Source organism: Bidens hawaiensis, unplaced genomic scaffold (assembly GCF_021521415.1).
Source record: "Bidens hawaiensis isolate Kalapana, Puna unplaced genomic scaffold, B.hawaiensis_p1.1 tig00015937_1, whole genome shotgun sequence".
Classification (NCBI taxonomy): domain Eukaryota; kingdom Viridiplantae; phylum Streptophyta; class Magnoliopsida; order Asterales; family Asteraceae; genus Bidens; species Bidens hawaiensis.
The window spans coordinates 100,665-126,431 of NW_027492436.1; the positions used below are offsets into that span (position 1 = coordinate 100,665).

The 25,767-nt window shown below is 34.8% G+C and overlaps 1 protein-coding gene and 1 pseudogene across 2 annotated transcripts; both read right to left on the bottom strand.

The window, feature by feature from the left end:
- Positions 1-6,376: 6,376 nt before the first annotated feature.
- Positions 6,377-14,399, bottom strand: LOC143550195 (nuclear-pore anchor-like; annotated as a pseudogene). The gene is made up of 3 exons (XR_013138283.1): positions 14,068-14,399; positions 6,925-11,920; positions 6,377-6,830 (listed from the first exon to the last, which is right to left on the bottom strand). The product of XR_013138283.1 is annotated as a nuclear-pore anchor-like (transcript).
- Positions 14,400-18,003: 3,604 nt separating this feature from the next.
- On the bottom strand, positions 18,004-25,079 carry LOC143550200 (protein DETOXIFICATION 12-like). Its single transcript, XM_077040894.1, has 6 exons — positions 24,846-25,079; positions 19,013-19,557; positions 18,859-18,945; positions 18,689-18,745; positions 18,354-18,592; positions 18,004-18,271 (listed from the first exon to the last, which is right to left on the bottom strand). The coding sequence occupies exons 1-6, from the start codon at positions 25,074-25,076 to the stop codon at positions 18,012-18,014; spliced, it is 1,419 nt and encodes a 472-aa protein (XP_076897009.1). The 5' UTR covers positions 25,077-25,079; the 3' UTR covers positions 18,004-18,011.
- Positions 25,080-25,767: the final 688 nt, after the last annotated feature.

The window sequence follows — 25,767 nt, forward strand, 5'->3', positions numbered from 1 at the left end:
TAATATGATGTAATATTGTAAAAGTGTGTAATTTAAATGATATTGCTAGCTATATATTATTATTCACACTGTCACACACTTTTATATAACTGCTCAACAAACTTGGTTATTAAATCATTTACATAAAGTTCTTTTTTACTTGTTGTTTTAAATTATTTGTTACGGGATTTGATCATTCATCATTGAAAATGCAATGTTTTATTCAACATACTGATCCCATTAGCCCAAGTGCACTTTTCTAATAGGCAAAATAAGTATAAGAGTACGATAAATAAAAAAATGAACCAAATAATTTAGCAAAAGTTATTAACTGATATTATAGAAACTACATAAATATAAAGAAATTCTATAAATAATTAGTCGAACTACAAGCTGTGTTAGGTTAGGTGAGCGTAGACACCCACTCAAATCTTTAGTTTATGTTATAAACTTCTAATATATTAAGTACAGCGATCTATGTATCCTAGACTTATTATGTTCAGTGCCCCAAACTCAACCTTTTGAGCTCAACTTTTCAAGCATAAATTTTATCTTGTTTTGAAAATTAACAATTAAGCCCAAATTGCTTAATTGTCTAACCACATCATAAATTGAAATTTTGGAATCTTGTTGTACGGGAGTAAGAGATGAACAGATTTTCACATCTTATCAGGTATATGTCGTCCAGATTGTTTTTGTGATCGTGGTTTCTTTTTTTATTATTTTGAAATACGAGATAAGCTCAGCAGTTGTTTACATTTTTTATTTTGATTTTTGTTGGTTTCATTTTTTTTTTATTGTTTACGTGCTTCTTGATACTCAAAAGGCATGGGATTTTTGTTGTCATTTGAGGAACGATGATTTGGGTTCTATGTTTCTAAAACATTCTAGCTAATTTAGAGTCTAACTAATATAACTGTTATAATAATTAGATAGAAATATGAATTGATTCAGAGTATCATTTTAATTATTAATAATTCTACACTATTAAAATAATTAAAAAAAGACCTTGTCTGAAGCTATAATTAACTGTTTTCAAAAGATAAAATCACGTAAAGGTTAATTTTATAATATGTATTTTGTTTATCATCTTAAATGAAATTTGTTGCTTAAATTTCTATACATATATTTGATGTAACTTTTTTACCCACTTCATTTTGGTTTGGCATGACCCATCTTGGCTTGACCCGTTTTAGTTTGACCAGACTCATTCTAGGTTAACCTTTATTGGCACCCATTGGCTAACATTTTTGGATCCGCCATTGACTATAAGAGTATAACTATTTAACTAGCGCAGTTTTTTTTACTATGTCATCACACATACTACTAAAGAAATGACATTTTTTTGTTGAAGAGGCACATCTTTTCAATTTTATATTTTACTCACGAACACACTCTCTACTCTACACATACTCTATATTCTATTCCTAAACTCATTGCATCTTCACTACACATACGTGATTAAATCCCATAACTACATGGTTGGTGAGCATACCAGTTTACTTCTAGAATGTCCCCTTAGAGACAAAGAGGCGCATATGTACTATATGCATGATTATGAGGCTTATATATCCAGATGAATGTGTGTGTATAAACGCACACGCACACTAGAGAGATGCCCACGTACTTCAGTGAGAAACATACCGGTAATCACATAACATGCTATTTTTAATAATGAAAAAAAGTATATAGCAATAAGATACTCAAATAAAAGAAAAATCAAATGCTCATTTTATAGTGTAATAAAGATATACATAAAATAATTATTATTATATAATATAATTACAAAGTTTGGTGCGCAAAGTCCCAATTGGTAAACTTTGCGGCACGTTATTGATCTTTTTTATAGTTTGTTATATTTTCGTTTCGTAAAAAAACATAATGAAAACCGGCCAAACATTTATTGGTCCTTTTTGGTTTGTTTTAGTTCTGGTCCGTAACGAACGTGTCGCAAAGTCCCGACTAGGAAACTTTGCGGCACCTTATTGGTCCTTTTTAGTATGTTTTAGTTTATGTCCGTAACAACGTAACGAAAACCGGCCGAACACTTATTGGTCCTTTTTGGTTTGTTTTAGTTTCGGTCTGTAACAAACGTAACGAAAACCAACCGAATGTCAATTTTGTTTTGTTTTAGTTCCATTACCATAACAAACGTAGCTAAAACCAACCGAATGCCGATTTTGTTTTTTGTTTTTGTTCTGATACCGTAACGAACGTGACATAAACCAACTGAATTTGCATAGACTCACTGTCTCAACGTTCGATATTGACAACGGTAGGTTTTACCAACGACCGAGTTTTACGGCCCGCGCCACTTGGTCCACCTCAAATTTTATTATTTTTTGTTTTTATTTTGGCTTTAGCTCCGGTATAATAACACACATGACTGAAATCGACTGATTTTGCGTCGACAACCCCGCCTCAACCCTTGCCACTGATAACATTTGAGTTTTACCAACCTGTCACGGCACAACGCGCCAGGTAAAACGCTAGTTATATATATTTATATTCATTATGTGTACACAGGTTCTAAGATAATAACGAATAGAAAAAATAAATAAATAAACTTTTGTTGGTACACATTTACCTAGGTATATATCTTTAAAATTAGTTATATCCGGTCTATTAAATTAATTTATTAAACATACACAAATGTATGTTTAAACTAATTAAAAGTTACATAATGAGTCTTTAAAAAAGATCTACCTAATGAAAAGATTTACTCACAATGCCTTTAAATAAATTAAAATTAAAAACTAGTATGTCTACGTTAATTTTAATTTACATACTAAAGTGTTTACATTGTTTTTAAATTCTCTATATAGTATAAACATAAAGCTTGGTGCCGGTATAGATTTGATTGGGCCAAGTGGCACAATGCTATTGGACTATGTCAAATTTTGGTTAAAGCCATTTTTTTGTTATTTTTTCTTTTGTTTAGTTTTGGTACATAACGAAGCTAACGAAAACTGATCAAATGCCAAATTGATTTTGCTTTAGTTATGGTACCGTAATGAACGTGACAAAAACCGACTGACTTCGTGTAGACTCACCGTCTCAACATCTGGGATCGACAATAGTCGAGTTTTACCAACGCTTGAATTTTATCGACCGACGCCATCCTATTGGTCTACCTCAATTTTTATAATCTATTTGTTTTATTTTTGGCTTTAGTTCCCGCACAGCTGGTAACCGAAACCGACCGAATTCGCTTCGACTTACCGCCTCAAGGCTTGGCTTGGGTTTTACCACCGTTCAAGTTTTACCAATCTGCCCAGACGCAACACACCGGGTAAAACACTAGTTGCATATAAAATGGCAGTTATCAACGTAAGACTAGCCTATTTGATAGAGGTGTTTGCTTCTAACAGGGGAAGTTCAATGTTTAAACTTGTGCAAGAAATATATAATTATTGGTGTAAATTGCTATAGGTGTAGCATTTGTCTTTTAAAAAATATATTTTAATATCAATCAACCATAGTTAATTCGACTGTATGCTTTTTATACGCATTAATTAATGGGGAAAAAATTGATGTTTACATCTAAATCTATTTATAAAATACATTTAAAAAACATTTATTATTTTTATTAGAAAACATAATTAATTAATGATGTTATATCATTGTTAGTTGTATGATCACAGTGAATTATAACTTTACTAGTTTGAGCCCATGTGTTGGTATATTTGTGATTTATTTTTAATTATTTTATTGCTATTTTAGATTTTGTAATAATTTGTTTATTTTTTTAAAGTAGTTTTGTTTTGATGTAATATGTATAAACTAGTTTGTTACGTTCATTATATATTTTAATGTTTGGGCTCTTTCAATTGAGATGTGTAAGCTTTTTAGATTTTTAACGAATAAACATAAACGAACAGGAACATGTTAATTTTTTAAAACGAACAAACATGAACATAGATATTTGTCTTATGTAAAAGGGGCGGTTGATGTAGGTGACGTTGTTAGTTGATGCATGAGAAGAGAGGTTGACGATGGTGGGTGGTAACTGCTCCTCTGCAATTTCTGGCTCGTGCAATCAATAAAAAAGATTCGCGTTAGTAAGCTAGCTTTGTAAGCTAAGCAAGCCTGGTTCTCCGGGCACTACGGTAGGACGTGGATGGACCATGACGAGAATGGACTTCTCTATAATGTAATAGAAGAGTCATAGTCCAATTCCACGGGCTTTCTCCCTTATCGACCAGACGAAGGAGATATGAATTCCATTCAGGCGGGTAAGGGCTTGGCTTGACCCTGTGTTCTCGGGCCGGAGGCAAAAACTGGCAAAGTTCATCAATCAGTGGTGGGGTGTTCGTAGAAAAGAGGGCGTCGCCCAACGAGTGGCAGATTTTGATGGAGTCTCGCTTGGATGTTGGGGAGATCCATAGATCTGGATAGAGTCCCCAGAATAGCACTACTTAGTGACTAGGAGCGGAGATACCTTTGCGCGTTCTTTTTGTTTGATCGGCCTATCTTCCTTTTTTCTATAAGCAAGCTCCCTCCGGCTGTCCAGAGGCTGGGCGGCTCTCGGTTCTTGAGGGGGATTAGGCGGAACCAGTATGGAGAGGACAGGCCAGCATCAACGGACGGAGAATATGTAGATGAGAGAAATTAAATTAAGGTTTGATGATGAAAAGTTAACAAGTGATGGAGAGAACTGGGCCCATCGAAACCGGAACCGGAAATACCCGGTCAAAACCCGACCCTACCGGGCCATAACATCCGATACAGCTCTGGAAAAATATCTAATACTAGGTCGTGCCCGCATGTACAGTACGAGTAGGAACCGGTTTCGAGTCAAGTCTGGAACCCGGTATTTTATGCACCTCGAGATAGATGCATTACTTAAAACAGGTTCATGTAAATAATTCAATGAACGAATGGTTACCATATATATGGTAGATTACAAAATATGTTAACTAATTACAACTACAAATTATGAACGTATTCTTTTATAAGAATAAATAGTTTAAATCTTTAACCCACAATTTTAATTTCGCCAAAATGTTTTTAAGTTCCTCAAATTATCCGCTAACTAAAATTACAGTAAATTATTAAATTTTCCAATATATAAATAATCAATTTGTATATAACCGGATAGCATATAAATTTAGTTTAATTGTCTCCCTTGATTTACCACTTTTAAATTTCATAATTACTTGTTTGTTCTTGATACTTGGGTCGAATATTCTTACATGAAAAAATCGATTATTCAACATCGATTATCCAGAGTCAAAGACTGTCCAACCCAGCGGCCAAACCTTCTAAAACAATTAACACAATGTTATTCAACAGATTTTGCTACCGCAGTCTACGGTAAACTTTTTGGGGACTTTCTTTTAGTAAAACATGTTTTGACCCGATAAAATTGGACTTATTTTTTATCAACGGGTTCTAAATCAAACCCATTTTGACCCATTACCCGACCCAACCGTTTTGCCAAGCTTGGTTAGCGGATATTTGCTAAAAACCAAGCAAAAAAAAAGAGTCAACACTAACACATAATAAGAGCTTGGTCATTTACTAGCCACCTGTCATATTGCCAAAAACATGACAGCCAATATGCACATAATCTTCTCGATCAAGATACCGCTAGCTATGATCAAATATGCCGAGGAACTCGTTCTATCAACAAATTACCCAAAACTTCAAGAATATGTAACTAGCAAGTAACAAGTTTTAAATGCAAGCGTTACCAAAAAGAAAAATTAACGTGCCAATTAATTCCATATACTTCAGCTCCCACCAAAACCGCCATGATTCATACCAAAAACTAGTCATCGAGGCGTCAAAACAAAACAGTAGATGTACTCAGAAAGTTATATGCATGCAGATGACTGACTTTGAAATTATCAGAAATCCTTGCCAGTCCAAAATTTTAGATTCAAGTTTGTAACAACTCCACCTGCTAATTTCCACATTCAACAAAACATATATATATATATATATATATATATATATATATATTAAATATATATGATTAAAAAATGTATATGAAACAAAATGCCTGGATGGAAAAATCTCCAAAACATACGTCTATCCAAAAGACTAGAATCAACTTCTTTAGCTTTATTACAAAATTTTGGTATTTTACTTTTATATATGTATGGCCCCACCCTTCTCCATTCAATATGCTTAATAAAGTTATGCAACTATTTAACATAAATGAAACAGAGTATATAAACACAAGTATATATATACAAATTACGTACCTGACAATGGATAAATCACATGAGTCAACATCAGGCGTGAAGCCACAGCGTGCATCACATTCCTACAGGTTTTATAAGCAGTCGTTACATACTTTTACTTACCAAAAAGATAAATGCGAAAATTATAGTTTACTCCACTATAAAAATATAAAGATCTAATGACATTGCAAAAAGATAATGGAAACAAATTTCACATACCTTGAGAACCAGGTGTCTGGCCACGACCACGGCCAGTGCGTCCACCACGGGCTCGACCACGTGGACTCCTTCCACGACTCCTAGTGACAGGCGATGAAGATTGCCCTCGAAACGGCCTTTTCAGAGACCTCCTTGCTCTATCAGTGGTGGGCAAACCCGTATCAACAACCGGTTCCTCTGGTTTTACTTCTGTGGGCCCCGCTGATGCGGAAACGCCACTAACAACATCAACAGACTCTACAGCCATGGATCCTGATTCATCATTCCCATCATCCTTGAACTTATCTGTTGAAGTCTCGGAAGCAGTCTCTTCTACCTCAGTTTCACCTGCCTCCTCATTTTTGTCTTCATTGTCCTCCATAGTTAACTTGGGTTCTTCAGTAATTCCGTCTTCATCTGACGAACCCATTTCTCCATCATCATGATCACTTCCACCTTCACCTGTATTAGACAGTTAATAACATAAGTTTCGTAATAGGAGTATACAAAGTGTAAATATATGATTTATATACGATACTATCCTAAGATTAATTACCTGTTACTGGCTGCAATTGCGAGTCCTTAACCTCAGGAATCTTAGGGTGGTCCTCAGAAACCTCGGTTTCAGTTTTCGTCACATTCTCGTCACCAATATTATCAGTTTGATCATCAACCGCATGCACGTCACCAGAATCAACCCCCTCACCTCTTCCAGTATCATCTTTTATAGTTTGACTTGCATCTTCCACATTGACCGGAGACTCTTCAGCGACAATTTCAGGTACATCACTGCCCTCATGTGCTTGTTCCAAACCTCTGAACTTCTTAACTTGAGGTGGCGCCACTTCAGCGACTTCACTCGCACTTGAGCCTTCTGGTTCATCTGAAGGGCGTTTCCGTACAGAGGACTGGGCATTAGTATCAGCATCTGGCATATCTGCATCTTGAGCTGTAATAAGAGGACGGATTATCTTCCGTGCAAGTTTTCGAGGTTCAACTTTTGGTTTTGATGCAACTTGAGCTGGCAGTACTACCGATGCTATGGTAGTAGTAACCGCCTCGTTAGTGGTGGCACGTGATGGTGCACTCGAGTCAACTGACGGTGTATCTGTAGGAATGATAACTCCAAACACATTGGATAGTTGATTTTCAACGTGTTTAAAACTTTCTACAGCACGAAAACAATCAGCAGCCAGGTCATCAAACGAGTCACCCTCGAGTTTCAGCTTCTCAGTTTCACCTGATATGTTTAGCACCTGTTTGTGTTTCTCCAAGTCGTCTGCCATTTTTAATATTTCCATATCAGTTTTTTGATTCTTTGCTTTTTCACTTTTGACTTCTTCTTTACCCTTTTTGACATCTTCTCTTAACCGTTCAACAACTTTCTCCAACATCTGTATTCGTGTATCTTTTTCTTCTTTTTCTCTAAACTCTTCTCTTAACTTCTCAACAGTTTTCTCAAGCATTTGAATCCGTGCATCTTTCTCTGCTTGTTCACCCAAACTGTCTACATTGCTTCTTTTCACCTGGTTAGAATCAACCAACTCTTTAGAAAGTTCTAGATTCTTCTTCAATGTTTCCTCCTTTTCTTTCACCAAAGTGTCACACTTACGTTTCAACAGAGAAACAAATCTCTTCTGTTTGTCAACTTCTGCTTTCAGTGAACTCTCGGTTTGCACAGCATTGTTTATCTTTGACTCTCTTGCATCTAATTCCACTTTGCTTCTTTCAAGATCCTGTTCCAACCGTATTATCATATCTTGTTTTTCAGAAACAAGTTTCTTAATCTCCTCCAACTGTACATCTTTCTCTGATAATTTCGCATTTACATGTTGAAATTCTGTTTGCATTCGAACAAAATCTTCAGGATCCATATCTTTAAATCGGTCAAGCAGCCCTTTGACTCTCGCTTCTCGATCTTTCATGTCTTTCTTTTGCACCTCTATTTCTCTTTTACAAGCTTCCACCTCGTTTTGCCTTTCAACAAGCAAACAGTTTAACTTCTCGACTTCAATTTTAGCATTATGGTTTAACTGACGTAGTTTCTGACATTCTTCAAAATTGTGACGGTTTTCTTCTCTAAGCTGTACATTACTTTCTCGAAGCAAATTCATTTCTCTAACTTGAACCTGCAATGCTTTAAACTCGTCCTCTGTGAAATGCACTGACCGGGAAGTTTCCCGTTTAGTACGAAGTAATGTTTGAGCTTCTGATTCAGACTTCATAGCAGCCTCGAGTTGTGACTGTAACCTTAGCCTTTCCTGCTTTAACAAAGAGATCTCGGTCTCTGCAATCTCTTTCGACCGCCTCAAATACTTCACCACATTCTGTAATCCACCATCATCAGAAGATTGTGAGCCAGAACCCAAACCTTGACTCTTTTCTGCCAGCTTGATGTGCAATGCTTCGAGTTGATCATGCAAGATTTTGTTTTGTACATTAATTTCATTGAACTTTTTCTCTGTTTTATCTTTAGACTCTTCTAAAACCAACTTTTCAGTCTCCCACTTGCTTTTTAGCTCGTCATTTTCGGTCTTAAGAATGTCAGATACTTTCTGGAGTTCAGATGCTTTTTCCTTTCTTGTGATGTTTTAGTCAACTCTTGAATTGTTTCAGACTGCAAGATAACCTGCCTTTCATAATTGTCTTGAGCAATACGCCAACGTTGGTGCTCTTTCTCCAAATCTTCTTTCATGGCTGACATTTGCGACTGTAGACCTTCTATAAGCAACGCTTTTGCAGTTATTTCTTCTTTAAATTTAGAAATTTCAGAAAACGAAGATGCAAGAGCTTGTTCTTGTGATACAGCAGCAGAAGCTGCTTCTTTTTCCTTTGAGATATAACCATCTTGAAGCTGATTAACCTGTTCTTTTAAAGAGATAATTTCATCTTCTAATATTTTTTTCACCTTTTCTGCCTCAGATTTAAAATGTTCATGTCGAATTTCCATTTCTTTTAATGCAGCTTCATTCACCTGGGCTAATCTCTTATACTGCAACATGTGGTCTTTGTCAGATTGAGCTTCTACTTTCAATTTTATGATCTCGTCCTTCAGCACAGCCACATCGCCTTCCGAGGTAAGAGCATTTTCATCATTTACCTCAGAACTCTTCATTTTCTTAAATTGAGATAACGTTCTTGAGCAGCAGAAGCCCGAGAATTAGCATCAGCAACAGTATGTAACGCATTAGCTAGTTCTTTTGCCATTTCCTCAATTCTTTGCATAGACCCTCGCATAGCTGATTCATGCTCAAGTGTTAGTTGACGAACATTATCCCGCTCTTGTTGAAGCTCTTTCTTAGCCTCGGCCCAATCCCGTTCGGCTCTTTTCACATAATCCTCTTGACTTAAACGTTGAGCACTTCTAGATCCTTCCCGCACCTCTTCAGCACTTTGAATTGTGTTCAAAGTAGCTTGCAACTGATGAACTCTTTCTGACATGCTACGGACCTCCTCAAATGCTCTTTTTTCAGAATTTATTAATATTTCCTTTTCACGTTTTAAAACGGAAACCTCCATGTTTAGCTTGCGTGACAAGTCTTCTGCAATATGCAAAGATTCTGAAGCTTCACGTATCTTCCTTTGGTAATCAACTATCAACTGTGAAAATTCAACATTTCTTGCTATAACACCATTCATTTCTTCCCGTTGATGGTCAAAATCTTTCATAAATCTGTCAAGTTTCTCACGAGAAAAAGTTGACTCTAAAGTCAACTTGTCACGTTGTGACTTTAACGTGACGATCTCGCTTCGTAACCCTGTAATCTCTTCTTCTAAAAGCTTTATCCTTTCATAAGCCTTTTCTTGTGCCGCTTTTGAAGAAGAATCATGAGAAGCTTCAAGAAGTAGTGGAACATTGTTGCTTCGGTCAACTGGTGTGGGATCTGAAGATTGTAGTTGAGGAACATGGCGTTTATGTTCTTCTTCATATAATTTCTTGTACATAGCAACAGAAGAGTGAAGTGAGTCAATCATTTGTGTTTGTGCTTCTGCTCTGGCCAATACTGCATCAACTTTAGAAGCAGTTTCTTTAGAATGTTTTTGAAATTCCTTCTCGAAATTCTCCCTCAACTCAGCTTCCTTAGTCTCAATTTGCCCAGTTAGCAGACGAACTAGACACCGAAGCTGTACATTCTGTTCAACCAACCCGTTTATATCCTTGAAAGTCAGCATCCGGTCAGAGAAAACATCATCTGAATCCAAACCAACATCCATCTGAACTTCAACAACAGAATCATGATTAACAGATCCACTACGAAGTTGTATGCACGACATTCTTTCAGTAAAATAGTCACTTGTTTTTGAAGATCGTTGTTTTCTTTTTGGGCTATATTGTAGTCGCGTTCATGTTTCTTTAATTCAGCCTTTAACTCCTGAATGGTTCTCTCAGAAACAGATTGTTCAGAAAGAGAATGCTGCCATTTTTCATTCAATGTATCATATGCTTCAAGCATTCTTTCATGTTCTACACGTTCATCCAATATAACATCAGCTTTCTCTTCTATTTCATGCAAAACACGTTCTAGTACCGATTCTGAATGTTTTCTTCCCAATTGCTCATGTCTAAAAGCATCAACAGCTTCTTGGTATTTCTCATACATTTTAACCAAACTCCAACCATCACGAAGAAGAGAAGCAGCTAGTGCTGTACCTGAAACATCTGCTGGAATACTGGGAACAACCATTAGCTTATTATTATCTACATTCGTGTTGTTCACACTGACAGGGTCGCCGCCATATGCTTTAGTGTTAAAACTGCTCATCTGAAGAAGATTAAGCTGGTCTGAATGTCTGTAAGTTTCCAATTCTTTTTCACACTTTTCAAGTTTTTCTTTCACGCGGGAAACTTTAGTTTCAAATTGTATTCTTTCAGATGTTTCTTTAGAGAGGCGCTCTTTATAATCTTTTTCAACTTGACTTGCATGTGTCTCCAAAGCCTTAATAACACCTTCAAGCTCTCCAGACTTCTTGGACAACTCATCTGAATTCTCTTTGTAGAGTTCAACAAGTTTGTTTACAGTGGACAGCTCAGTAGACAATCGCTCCTCAGTTGCTGCAGCAGAATCTTTAGATAAACATATCTCAGCCTGCAAGGCTTCAAGCTTTGACTCGAGTTCCTTGAGTTTATCATCCTTCCACTTCAACGAGCTAGCAGTTTCATTGTACTTTTGTTCCAGATCTGCAAGCTTAGATGACAAATCTGCCTCTAGTTCATTGCGTACCTTTCTTAACTCCAATTGACTGTTGACTTTGGTGGTCAACTCATCATTAAGCCAAAGATTATGTCTCTCAACTAATTCTTTCTCTTGAGTCAAACGAGCTAAAGAAGTATGAGCACGTGCATGCTCAGCTTCCAGTTCAAAAATCCGTGAATCTTTAAAAGAAGCACTGTCGGTCAAAGAAACAATCTTGTCAAGATAACCCTTGATGCTAGAATTCTTCTCATTAATCTCCAAATCTTTACGTTCCAGCAGCTGTAGCAGTTGACTTTTGGACTTTTGAAGCTCTGATGCTTCCAGTGAAAGCCGTTCAATCTCCCCATCTTTACCAATCTAAACAAAAGCAATCAAATCAGAAGCTTTACAAACAAAAAAAGTTCTTCAGCACCATTTCAACTTTAAAGGTGATTTGATTCAAGGGTCATAGAAGATAACTCATGTAAACTGAAAAAAAATGCATGAATACTACTTTGTTCATTTTTAAGTACACTTTTCTAATTTACCATGTAGATATAGATGTACAAAAAGACAAATATATATGGAACATAAATTATTGCTTGGCGTTAAACTTTTAAAGATCGAAACCATCAAAATGAACCAACAAATAATTTAATGACACTCGTTTCCTCTTGAAATATAAAATCACAAACTACTTAGAAAAAGGTGTAACTGCAGAAAAAACTGCAAAGAAACACAACTATGGACATATAACACCAATTCTGATTACAAGAGGCATTAAAGGCTATTACACCCCAAATGGCTTCAAATGTTATTCAAAACTATTATCTTCATTAAAAAAGCTGGTATTGTTAGAAATTAGAATAGCTAGAGAGTAAATGCAAATATGTACACCAGCAAATGATCATATATAGAGAGTATATGCAATCCCAAGAGACTGCCATTAACTTCATTTCAAGCTCTATAAATCAAAGCCAGCAGCAAGTTTTCTAGAAATCCGTTCACATCTTAATGCATACTAAAAGTACACAGGTTCCAAATGAGTGTCCATAATCACATAACAGTACAATGAGTCACATTATGAAAAAGAGCATCTCAGTAAAACTGACTGGACCTGAGTAATTACCAATAAGCAATGCTAAACTGGACGGGTAACACCTACGTAAATGTAAAGCTATATGATATAAATACCTAACAATCAAAGTGCAATCAAGCCTAGCTTTTTTAAGCTCGAGCCGAGCCCAAGCCTCAAATAAAGCTTGTCTTTTAGCTCGAGCCTTTTAGGGGAAGCTCGTTTAGGATTGTTGAGCATCAACAAGCCTTGAGTATTTTTAAGTTACTTCTGTATTAATTTCACACCGCACAGCCGAGCTCAAGCCAAAATTTGGCTCGTTTAAGGTACTATACGAGCTTAGTCCAAGGTTAGGCTCGTTTATGGTACTACATGAGCTCAAGCCGAGCTTAAGTTCGTTTTAAGGTTTTTCTCAAAATACACATAAATGATTAAAAATCTATGTAATTTAATTAATAAAGAATAAACGAACCGAGCTTAAGCTTTAGAAAACTAGCTCGCTCAAGCTCTCGTAAATCGGAATACGTGCAAAGCATCATGTTAAATGGGGATCAAGTCAATAAATATAAAGCAAACAGCATTTTTTTCTTTAAAGCTGTCCATATTGTAATGCATACTAAAATTATACAGGTTACAAATGAGTGTCTGTATGTCAATAAAACCAACTAGACAGAGTAATTTTCAATAACCACACCTAACTAAATGTAACGCAATATGATAATGAATACCTAACAAAAACACACAAAAGAAAATAATAACAAATCAGAATTCAGAGAGAGATATTGAAGATTGAAGATAAATTTGATGTTTTGGCTTCTCAAGCCTTTAACGAGCCGTGTGTGTTTTTAAGTTTCACCTCAATCTACTAATTTCACACTGCATACCCGGGCTCAGGCCAAGGTTTGGCTCGTTTAAGATACTACACGAGCTCGAGCCAGGCTTAGGAGCGTTTAAGGCTTTTCTCAAAATATATATAAATGATTATAAACAATTATAAATTAATTTATAAAATAAATAATAAATAAGTCCAAAATCTTGTAACAAACGAGGCGAGCTCAGCTCGTTCACACCCCTACCTCACAACACTATCCACCATTTAGACCTTCATTTATTATCATAATGCCAGAAATATCACAGAAAATAACATAATAGTAATACAAATAATAATAATAATAATAATAACAACAACAATAAGAATAACAAGTCAGAATTTAGAGAGGTATATAACAAATTGAAGATAAATTTGATGCTTAAAATATACAAAAATGAATTAAATGTATATAAACTAATTAATAAATAATAAACGAGCTCAAGCTGTCATATGTCAAAACAAACACTGCTCCTGCTCGGCTCAATTACACCATTACCTAACAATACTATCCACAATTCAGGCCTTCATATATTATCATAATGCCAGAAAAACACAAAATAATAATAATAATAATATTACCGATTGAAGATAAACTTGATGTTTATCAGCTTGAATCTGCGCAAGCTCAGACACACGTTCTTCTAGCGTAGAAGTGAGTTCCGTACATTGCGATTGCAGTGTACTGAACTCCGATTGAATAGCAACATACTTCTGCTCGAGAAGCGAGCACGTCTGTTCAGCAGTAATTGACGCAGCATCGTACTGAGCTTTCTGCGACTCGAACCGATCGTTGAGGCGTTCGATATACGCGTCGGCTTTCTGCGAAATCAGGGACGGATCGTGCGAGCAGCGAGCGTACTCGTCGTCGGATAAGAACAACGGCATTGCGAGTTACGCCGCCGTGGAGATTGATTGATTGATTGATTGATGAAACCCTAACCCTAGGTAGACGAAGAAGAAGAAGAAGAAGAAGAAGAAGAACAGGGTTTTTTTTTTTTTGGAGGGAGATGAGACGGTTTTGAAGGGGAGTAATTAATTAAGATGGGCTCGGTTCGGTTTGGGTTAAAATCGAATTAGGAACTTAGGTTTTTGAAACCGTTTGTTTTTAGTTTCTTGATTTTCGTTTTGGGTTTCGGTTTTTGGTATCTTAGGAAACGTAAAACTAAATTGTTGGTTTTTGTTTCAGTTCGTCTTTTAGTTGTGTGTTGGTTTTTCGATTTCATGCATGATCCTAATTTTAACAACGGAAACTATAAATTGTTCAGTAATAATTAAAGACCTAACTAGTAGGGGTGCAAATGAGCCGAGCTGCTCGCGAGCTACTCGAGATCGGCTCTTTAAAAAGCTCGTTCGAGCCGAGCTTTATCGAGCCCGAGCTCAAGCCTAAATATAAGCTCGTTTAATAAACGAGCCCGAGCCCGAGCTCGAGCCCGAGCTTTACTTATCAAGCTCGAGCCGGCTCGAGAGCCTAAACGAGCCTGCCATTTTTATAATTTTTAAAAAAATATATATTTAATAATTGTTAATTAATAAATATAATGTTATGAAAAAATAAATAAAAATAACTAAATACTATATATTCTTTTATACATAAAATTATAATAGAAATTAATATATAAAATAATTATAATTATATAAAAAAATAATTGATAAATAGTAAACGAGCCGAGCTCGAGCCTAGTCGAGCTCGGGCTCGGCTCAACTCGTTTGCACCCCTACTAACTAGTTTGGTTGTCGCGTTTTTTGGGTCGTTTTGGGCTAAAACTAATCTACGATTCATTGGAATATTGAAAGGCGTTCGGTTTTGGTTTCTAGATTTTCTTTTTTGTTTCGGCTTTTTTGGTTTTTATAACGTGCAAAATCAAAACCGATCGTGATTTCGATTCTGTACAACGAATCGTCGGTTTTTTGGGTTGCGGGTCGGCATTTTCGATATTTTTCATGCTAACACCTAATTTTAACAATGAAAACTAGAAATTGTTCGGTAATAATTAATAATTTAGTAAGTCTCACAGGTCAATTTTATTTTTGTTGTAGTGGATAATTGTACTGACATGTTCATTGTAGATTCTCTACTTGTTTTCACTTACAAAAAAAAGTATGTTCATCTTTTTGCTCACAAAAGTATGTTTATCATCCTATGAACGAAATCGAGCGGTAAGTGTGTGCATGTTACATATATTATAGCGAATACTTGGCAAAATAGTGAATGTTATTAGTGGCATTGATTACATTAGTATGAATTATTATCGTCACTGAGTTAAACTAGTCATATGTTTACTTATTTTTGTTTTTATGGTTGTATCAGTTGATCGGATTTTTCAAACTTATATCAAATTAACGATTTTATTTTGTAGTCGATTGGTTGAATATGGATTATCTAAACGTATATCACGTTTGGACTAATTTTATTTTAACTTGTTGAATCAGTTGGTCTAGACAGATTTTTAAAACTTATTTCATGCTTGAAGTTTATCTATTTATTGAAATTGGTTTTGACAATGGTTTTTTTTTAATAAGTGGCATGCATACCTCCATGCATATAAGAGGAAAATAAGTAAATAACCCTCACCCTTGCATAACTTGTTGGTTTTTGCTTCTAGTTGAAAAGATACCACTCCAACTAGGGGCTTTGGGGCTCGAGTGTTTGATATTCTATCATATCTAAGACACATCTCCGCTTTAAAACGCATCATCGAGTCGATAAAAGTATGTAATAAGTATCATCATGTTTGGTCTATTACTTGACGAGTTGGGCCATCTTGATTTTCTCTTATTTAACTCATTATATACAACAGTTTTCGGGCATTTCCATGTACTAAAATACATACACGCTTAACTAATAATTCCAATTTTTATTAAAATACATTGGTGAGAAAATGACGATTTTTGAGGTCAACTCGATACATTATCTGTTGAACATTCTCCCTCGAGTAGCCTCTTCCTCACCTTCATTGCCTGTATCCCATTAACCATAGTTGTTAGTTGATCATATATATATATATATAGATAGATAGATAAAGGATCAAATACAATAATCCCTTATCATACAATAGCTACGCGAGTTTCTTCACCATCGATTTTCAAAAAACACGCGACCGTTTATGATCCTCTGCTCCACTGCTCCATCGATTCCATACGCTTTCACCGTCACCGTCCAATGATTGCATCTGCCGTCGTGACCGTCGACGTGAACACCATCTTCCTCGTCACGTCTTTTTTACAGGTCAGTTGATAAAATTGACCAATTAAAATTGAAATTGTTGAACTGATTGATCAATTAAACTTTGAAATTGGTCCAATTAATCATCAATTTGAAGTTTCAATTAATCAATTTTGAGTTTTGAGTAAACCCAGTTGCAGACGTTCCATTTTTTGTTCATATGATTGAATCAATGATCAGATTAACGGTCGATTGACGATTGTTTGATGATAATGAGATTATATGAAGTGATTTCAATGTTCAATTTCATGTTTACAGGTGTTTAATTTTTTTTTTGTTAGTTTTAGAAGTTCTGAACACCCAGAACTTCTTAGAACTTCTAAACTTTATCAGTTTTGAACACCCAGAACTTCTAAACTTTACCAGTTTGAACACACAGAACTTCTTAGAACTTCTAAACTTTATCAGAACTTCAATACTTTTTTGAACACCCAAATCTTCTTTGAATGTATTAGAACGTTTAAAGATGTTCTTTTTTGGTCAGAACGTTTAAAGGTATTCCGTTTTGTTTCAGAACGTTTAAACACAATATTTGTACTGAACTTATAAACGACATTATTTAAAAACGTATAAACAGAACGTATAAACTTTTTGTACTGAACTTTTAAAGTTTAATTGATTATGTTCTGAACGTTTAAACAGAACGTATAATATGTTTAAACATAACGTATAAACAGATCGTATAAACTTAATGTTAATACGTTCAATGTCAAAACCCAGAACTCAAAACTCAAAATTGATCGACGAAAGCTTCAAATTGATGATTAATTGGATCAATTTCAAGGTTAATTGATCAATTAAGCTCATCAACAATTTCAATTTCAATTTCAATTAGAAATTGCTTAACTGACCTGTGACCAACGATCGATGGTGGTGACGGACGATGGTGGTGCTCATGACAGTAGACGATGGTCGTGATGGTGGACTTTGATGGGTATGCGTTAAGTATTTTTAGGTTAATTACAATTATGCCACTAAGCAGTTTTAATTTCAATTAGAATCGGTGGTGTAGGAAGTCACGTACCTAATGTACGATAACTGATTATTGTACAGTAACCTACCCCTATATATATATATAATGTAAAAATGTAAATACACTTTTCAACCTTAAAAGCATATCCTCAATTCATAATAATCACTTTTCAAAATTACTATCAAGCCGGAGGGTCTCACCGGAACAGCCTCTCTATCCCTATGGGCTAGAGATAAGGCTGTCTACATCTTACCCTCCTCAGACTCTACCATAGTTTTGTTATTGGTGGGATATACTGAGTACGATAATGATAATAATAATCACTTTTCAATAAATATATCCAAATAAAGGAAATGAAAGCAAATGAATCAAAACCAATACCTGCTTTTCATAACTAGTACAAATGGTTACAACCGAAAGTAGAATAACTTGAACGAAGGCACCAACTAGTATTCCAATCCACAAGCCCAGTCCTCTAAGTGAGGTGCGGAACCCTAATAAAGCAGCAGTCGGGATTCCAACAAGATAAAATGCCGCAAGATTTGCATACGCCCCTAAATGTTGCCATCCCACACCCCTTGCAACACCTATTTTATTCATATTTAAACAATCACCTTTCATATATATGTAGTAAAAAACACACAAAAAAATGTTTGGAGATAATATTACCGGAAAGGGTTCCTTGTATGCTGTCCATTATAATGTTTAAACATAACAAAGGGGCCATTTTTGTGACATACTTGACAACTACCTTATCATTTGTGAAAATGTACCCAAAAACATGTCTACTTGCAAAAACAGTTGTGCTGACTATAAATGTCTCGGCAACTGTTAATATCATAATGGCTTGGACAGCCACACGAGCCCCCTTTGGATTCATCGCACCTAGTTCATTAGAGACTCTAGTGCTGGAAAAAATATGGCATAGTAGTACGTCAAACAAATACAATTGCATACATATAGATAAGTACAAAAATTATCATGCATGAAAAATATAGACAAACCTAACACCAGCAGCAAATCCAAAAGGTATAGCATACAGTGTAGCAATTGTGTTGAGACTGATCAAGACACAATAAAAAAATCATTGCTTTTTATGGTCCAAAACATAATATACATATATGTGTAGGTAAAACATATGATGATACAAATGCAATTTCGATAGATACCATACCATATAGTAAGAACTGAAGTTTCAAGCTCTGGATTTGGGAGAAGCCCGGAAAGCAATACTAGAAGCTCATACGACCACCATTCGAGGCTGCATTATTAACGGAAAACTATCAATTAACTAAATAACTTAAAATATAAGGATAAACAAGATTTACCAAATCATGACGGCTGACGGGATAGCAAAGCTGAAAAATTGTTTCATCCAATGAAATGCTTCAAATGAGACCGGAGAACGCGTTTTTGCACACGAAGGTGAGTACGTCATATAAAATAAGAGAAATATAACATTTGACCACAAAGCAACCCCCATTGAAACTGCTGCTCCAATGTTTCCTAATGCGGTTTTATACACAAGTGCCCAACAAAGAGGAATGTGTAGGCATAAAGCAATTATTGAGCTAGCAAGCATGGGTAAGAGCATGCTTTGCATTTGAAAATATCTAACAAGTGGTTGAAGAATTGCATAGGCGAAAAGCGCAGGAATAAGCCAGGTGATGAATTTCCCGGCTTCATGTGAAATTGAAGGGCTTTGACCAATAAGAATGAGTAACGAACCGGCATGTATCCACAAGATTGCAACAAGAACACAGACGATTAAAAGTGAGAAAATAGCAGTGTAAATCAGAGTTCCAAATTTTTTGTGTTTTTGAGCTCCATAAGCATGTCCACATAAAGTTTCCAATGCACTAGACATCCCCATCTATTATATTAAAAATAAATAAAAATCAAAACCACATTAAGCTATGGTGACCTTTGGTTTGAAATCATAAATGATTATTAATTCTATGGCCTTAAATCCCAAATCTTCAAACATAAACCCTTATTGTAAACTTATACTCAAAAGTAATCAAAACACTATCAAACCAATGTCACAAAACATACCACCTCCTAAATAGCCTAAGATTGGTTATGTTAAGTATTAACTATTAAGAGAACAACAAACATGTCAAATTAAATTTAGCTACATTTTAATGAGGTTTGTCTCTTTTCTGGTGCAAATAAAAGTGGAGTTTAACAAAATGTAGTTTTCTTCATAAGGGGAGTGTGCTTGAAAAATGTTTTAATTATCTTTCTTATTTCATTTTTGAAGTTGTTGACATGATTCTTTTAGTTTGTATTGAAATCTTTCTTGTAAAGTGCAATTTTAATATAAAGTGCAATTTTAACATAATATGTTGACTGAAGAAAAATAAAAAGAATAATGGGTTGGCTAAAAAAATATGAGAAAATGTAAAAATTTTGATTGGAAAAAGAAAATAAAGAACAAGAGTTTTGGGCATTGAAATCAGATTTTGCGTTTTGTAAGTTGTAACAACAAAAACAAAAAGACTTGAATTTGATAACAAAAAGACTTGAATTTGTGAATTCAAGTTGCATAACCATTTGCAATGATATTGAAGTATCCTTGCAAATACGTGCATCAAAACTCATGTAATTTGTAAGTAATTAATTATATATTCTGAATTAAACAAAGAACTAATCAAAACCTCTAATAACTTGAGAGAGGTAAATTAGTTATTTTTTTCCAATGTGGTGGGATGAGAAGTTCAAAACTCATTTCAAGAATCCATTACTATTGAGATTCAATTAAAGCCCAAACAAAAACAAAGTACGCTTTTTAGCAGTTTGGTTTGGTTTGGTTTGGTTTCATATTATATAATATATTGTTTCCCATAAGTGTAACCAACTTTTGGGGGAATCTTGGCCATTTAATGTGTTTAAGGTTAAATCTCAGCCATTTAAACTACTAAAAATCCTTCTAGAAGCAGCAGTTTACTCTCACATACGCTCCTGCGGTTACCATAATTACCGGTTAAAATCTTCCATTTATATCATAGCCTTCGACCTCAACCCCAAATCAACATCGAAATCTCTATACTTTCATTATTAATCTGCTTTGTTATGTTTCATCTATCTAATAGGTAATGATAAAAAGGACAGAGTTGAGAAGAGGATCGAAGTTCAGCATGTTTGGGCGTCTAATGAGTGTAGCCTGAAGGTGGAGTATAGCGCGCAAACTGCTCCGACATGGTCGGCGTTGCACTCCGTCGTCACCAGTGACTCCGTCAACGATTAGGCAATTCGGGATAAACTGGTTTGCTTCTTTTTTTTACTAGACTTAAGCTTCGTTTTGTTCCGTTCGTTCAATTTTATCATGTTTGTTTAAGAGGAATTCTAACTGAATTTGACATGGTTACTGATATTTGGTAACAATCTATAGGGAGTGCAATATTCAATCACGTAGACAACGTGTTTGACAAAATGTCTATGAGTTTTCGCATCTATATATACTACAATGTTACATTCTATAGCAATGTTGTAAACACAGTTGTAATGACATGACAGGTGGGATGGCTTGTAGTTGTTGTCATTTAATTGTTTCGCTTCAAGTATTGATCAGGTTTAATCATGTATCAAACTGGTACACAATTTTAGAGTCTTGCAAAACATGTGTACTGCAACTTAATTCATATAATTGAAGATAAATAGCTATGTGTGAAGAAAGTTTTGATCATTTTGCAGGATAATTACAAAGTTGGAAATTGGAATGCATGTAGTACCTGAAGCTATTGACAAACTGATTTTCTATTATAGATGGTACTCTTTTTAACTGTGTCAGAAGTTTGGCAAATTTTTTGTACTTCAATTACTTTGAACTATTGAAATATTTTCATAGTTATGTTTCAAGACCCTTTTAAGCTGCAAAGGTGTCTGTTTGTCTGTTTTTTAAGATTACTCAGCACATGATAATAATTTTGTTATATTATATATTTGTAATCTCATATGATGTTATTCTAAATTGCAGAATAGGTTGCCACGTACAATAAATATGTCGAGAGAGGAGACTGAATTGGTTTAAGCGGAGAGAAGACTATTCAAAAAAAGGGGAAGGATGGTGGTTGCGTGGGACGAATATTAGACGAACGTTGTAAGAGCTACCATATAATTCATTTTTAACTTTTTATCAAATGCACTTTCTAATACATCTAAGGTCAACTCACATACAGGTTATATATTTGACATATAAGCAAAAAAGGAAACGGGTTGATGTATCAAATGCATCGACCCGTTCCTTTTGGCATATAAATGATTATAAAATTTGGCATCGATGGGTTAGACTAATCGAGTAACCATAGTGAATTCTAAATGCATACAACCTTCTAAAACTCTTTCAAAAAATTTAATTCTTATTGTAATAAACTGCTATAAATTCATTATTATATTTAACACCTTATTTTAACAAATGTCTACAAAATTTCCCTTTTTTACCTTGACATGATTCATTTTTACCCGTTGCTTGCCCACCTAATTTCGCACTTCTAGACTTGCATGTTCAAATTGACTACAAAAATTCCCTTTTACTCTTACAGTTATTTTTTGTAGGATATATACCTTATTATGTAGAATCATATGCATGTTGAACATTTAATTGACCAATCATATGGAGTTATGCTTCCTTAAGGGGCTTGAATATAAACATTAATCTCAAAGATCGAAAGAAAGCGGTGCACACTTCACCAACATTAATGAATAGCACCATTTATTTCACGAATTCATGATTTGAGTATGATATCAGTACACAGTACACAATTTGTATGACTATCAATTTTGTTGTTTAGGAACAACCAAATTCAGTTCTAAACTATATTGTCGAAACTAGGAGAAAGAAGGTAGGAGATCATTTGCAAATTTTTGTAATGGAGGTTTGCAAATCTGAGGCAGAACTTGAAGTTGTACAAGGTTCTCAAAACTCAAGCAAGAATGTGAATTACCACAAATAATCACACTATTACTTAATATATCCTTTACTATTAGTCTATTACAGCTATCTTATTTATATTTTTTGGAAACATAGATACGGTAATTATAGGTTTGGGATGAAGTTGAGAGGGGTTACATTGTCTCTTTGTCAGGGACTATTGTCTCTGGAGTCTTATCACTCTAGCGAGAAGCGCTCTTCATGTTAATGGTGCAAAGGTATTTTATGTTTTGTGTTATTTATAAAACAAACCTCTTAAGGTTTTATGATTCATATTTAAAAGTTTTTTAAAAAATATTGATAACGTGTGTTAGTTTTACAGGTGGAAGTTCAAAGTTTAAAAGATGCTATCCGTTTGGCGGCTGATGTGATGCAAACAATGGCATCATTGCGTTGTAGTCCTTTTTGATAAGTTGGTCATAATTTACTCCCAAGTAATAAGATCAATACTTTTTTTTGTCTAAGGTGCAAGAAAAAATATAGTTTTCCATTATTGTATTAAACAACCCGTCCACCGGACGGGTATAAAACTAGTTCAGTTTGATGACGAATATCGAACACCCAATCATGATGGTATGAAACGAATTTGCGATGTGCAATGGAAAATTTTATATGCGATTTTAGGTTGGATCAGTCAATATTGGTATTTAGGTTGGTTCTAATGTAAATATTGATATTTCCACTAATAATACTCGTAGTCATATGCCTTAATTCTTAAATTTTGCAAAACGAGTTAAATATTTAACTCGTTCGTTCCGGTTTCAATAGATGGTTTAGCGAACGACAGAACTAAAAAAAAAATAACAACCCAATAAGCGATTGAAAAAAATAACGTTTGTGTGAAGATACGTCAAGGCTAAGAGTCCAAGATTAATCAAGCTTCAATACTCGATCAAACAAAGATTTTACAACACTATGAAACGTGTGAGAATTGCATCTTCTTAAATCTTGTTATATAACAAATTGTGTAAAGACAAGAATAGCTGGATCATAAAACTGATTCGCATTGATCGTATGAGATAGTACTAACCATGTGACCTACTGAATCATATAATTTGAGCAATATGGGACAAATGGTTTATTGTACGTTTTGTTTGATATAGTGTGATAAGTGATGAAATAAGTCAATATTATACGTAATAAGTCAGTCGTATATATCTATATAAAATATTAATGCCACACGTTGTTTGGCAATAATTAGCTTAATTGAACAGACGCAACATTTGAATTAAAATGATAAATTTAGACAAACTTATAATTTTTAGTTTTTAATATATTTTAACGGCATCATTTTTAGGTAAATAAACTATCTTCTCTTGAAATATCATAAATACATTGACATGTGGAAATCGTATTTCACTTTCATAGAAATATGTAACTGTAAATAGTTTTATCACCATATTATGTATTATTACATATATACACGGGCAAATGAAAACATTTATATACAATTCTAAATAAAATAGAAAGTAACTCAAGCAAAGATAAAATACGAATATATTTAAAATTGAATTCCACATGCCAATGAGTTTTACCTCAGCTTGTATTGGAGAAGAATTGAATATTTAGGTTAGGAACTGTAAGGTTTTAAGTTCGAATCTGATCAATCGGTTTTTATCACAGTAAGCTTTTAGATGACAGTTTTCCCTTGAACAGGAGATGGTGCGCGCTTAGGCTACATAGCGCTGTCTACGATCTCAAACATAAGGGGTTATTTTTTGTCATTAGGTTATCCGGGGTAGTTGGGCTTTTATAAGATTTCTGTAGATAATTCAAAATATATCTAAAAATTTAGAAAAATTTCTATGAATTTTAACAATTTTACTTAAATTGATTTTTAACACAAGTTTAATTTACAAAATTAGGTTTAACATTTAACTAAATAGAAATCGTTGCATGGTGTATGTTAACACTCAGTCTAATGTATAGTGGCGTGACGACACTTTTGGTTAAATAATTCTCACTCCATAACACTCAATCAATCTAATGTATTTGTTCATTTTAGTTCATTTGGCCAATGTTTAAGGAGTAAGCATGCCATACTTACGAAAGAGGTTCGTTAAACGTACCTCGTGTATTTTAAAATACCCTAAAATAAGTAACGTAAAGAAGGTGTGACCAATAATTTAGCAAAACATGTACATATATTTGGTACGTTAGCTAGCATGGCCATTGTGTCACAGTTCACAACAAATTATATAACATTAGTGAAGAGTGAGAGGACTGACGATTAAATTGAAGCCGGTGATTTCAGAAACGGAGATGGCAATGGAGGTGCTAGAGAGAGCAAGTTCGCCGAGATGACCAACCATCACGACAGAGGTAAGTTGCAACAAGAATTCGGATAACGTCACTGCCACCATTGGTCCCGCTACAAACCCTTGTTTCTTCATCTCTTCCAGTAGCACGCGCCATGTTAATCTCTCGTCGCTTTGTTTTAGAAGCAATGCTTCTTCCATGATGTCTTTGAACTGCAGCTAGAAGGGAAGAAGTTCCTTATTTATAACATTATTGGGTATGTGTGTATGCAAGACATAAAAACGACATATCTCTAACTTCAAATTTAACATACTTTATTTGCTGCCATTAAAAAAAAAAAAAACCACACACGTACACACTTCATTTGCTATACACGTGTTCGCAACAACCTAGTACATTATGTATATTAGGTTTTGTTTTTTTTCTTTTGTTTATTTCAGCTCGTGTTGCCTCATTTCTGCACGTCTTTGCCCCTTGTTTATCCATTCTCCTCATGTAGGGTTTAATTCAAGGCACAAACATGGACGTAAACATATTCATATTCGTTCATTTAACTTTAACTAAACACAAGTGTAACATTCTAAATTGGCTGGGGAGGACAACGAAGCTTTCTTTATAAGGGGGTGGATGTCTTTCCCATCATAACGTGTTTTGGGTGCTTAATGATAATGAATGAAAAGGGGAATTCACAGTTAAGCGTGCTTAGGTGAAAGTGGTATCAGGATGCATAAGTGACATCCTAGGAAGTCTCCACCTAGGCAACCAAAAGCATGTCCATGAGGTGATGTGGTTCGTTCTCGGGAAGTCTCTACCTAGACAACTAAAAGCAAATCCATGAGGTGATGGTGGTTCATCCCGGACAATATTAGGGTGCTGCAGTTAGCTGGGCTG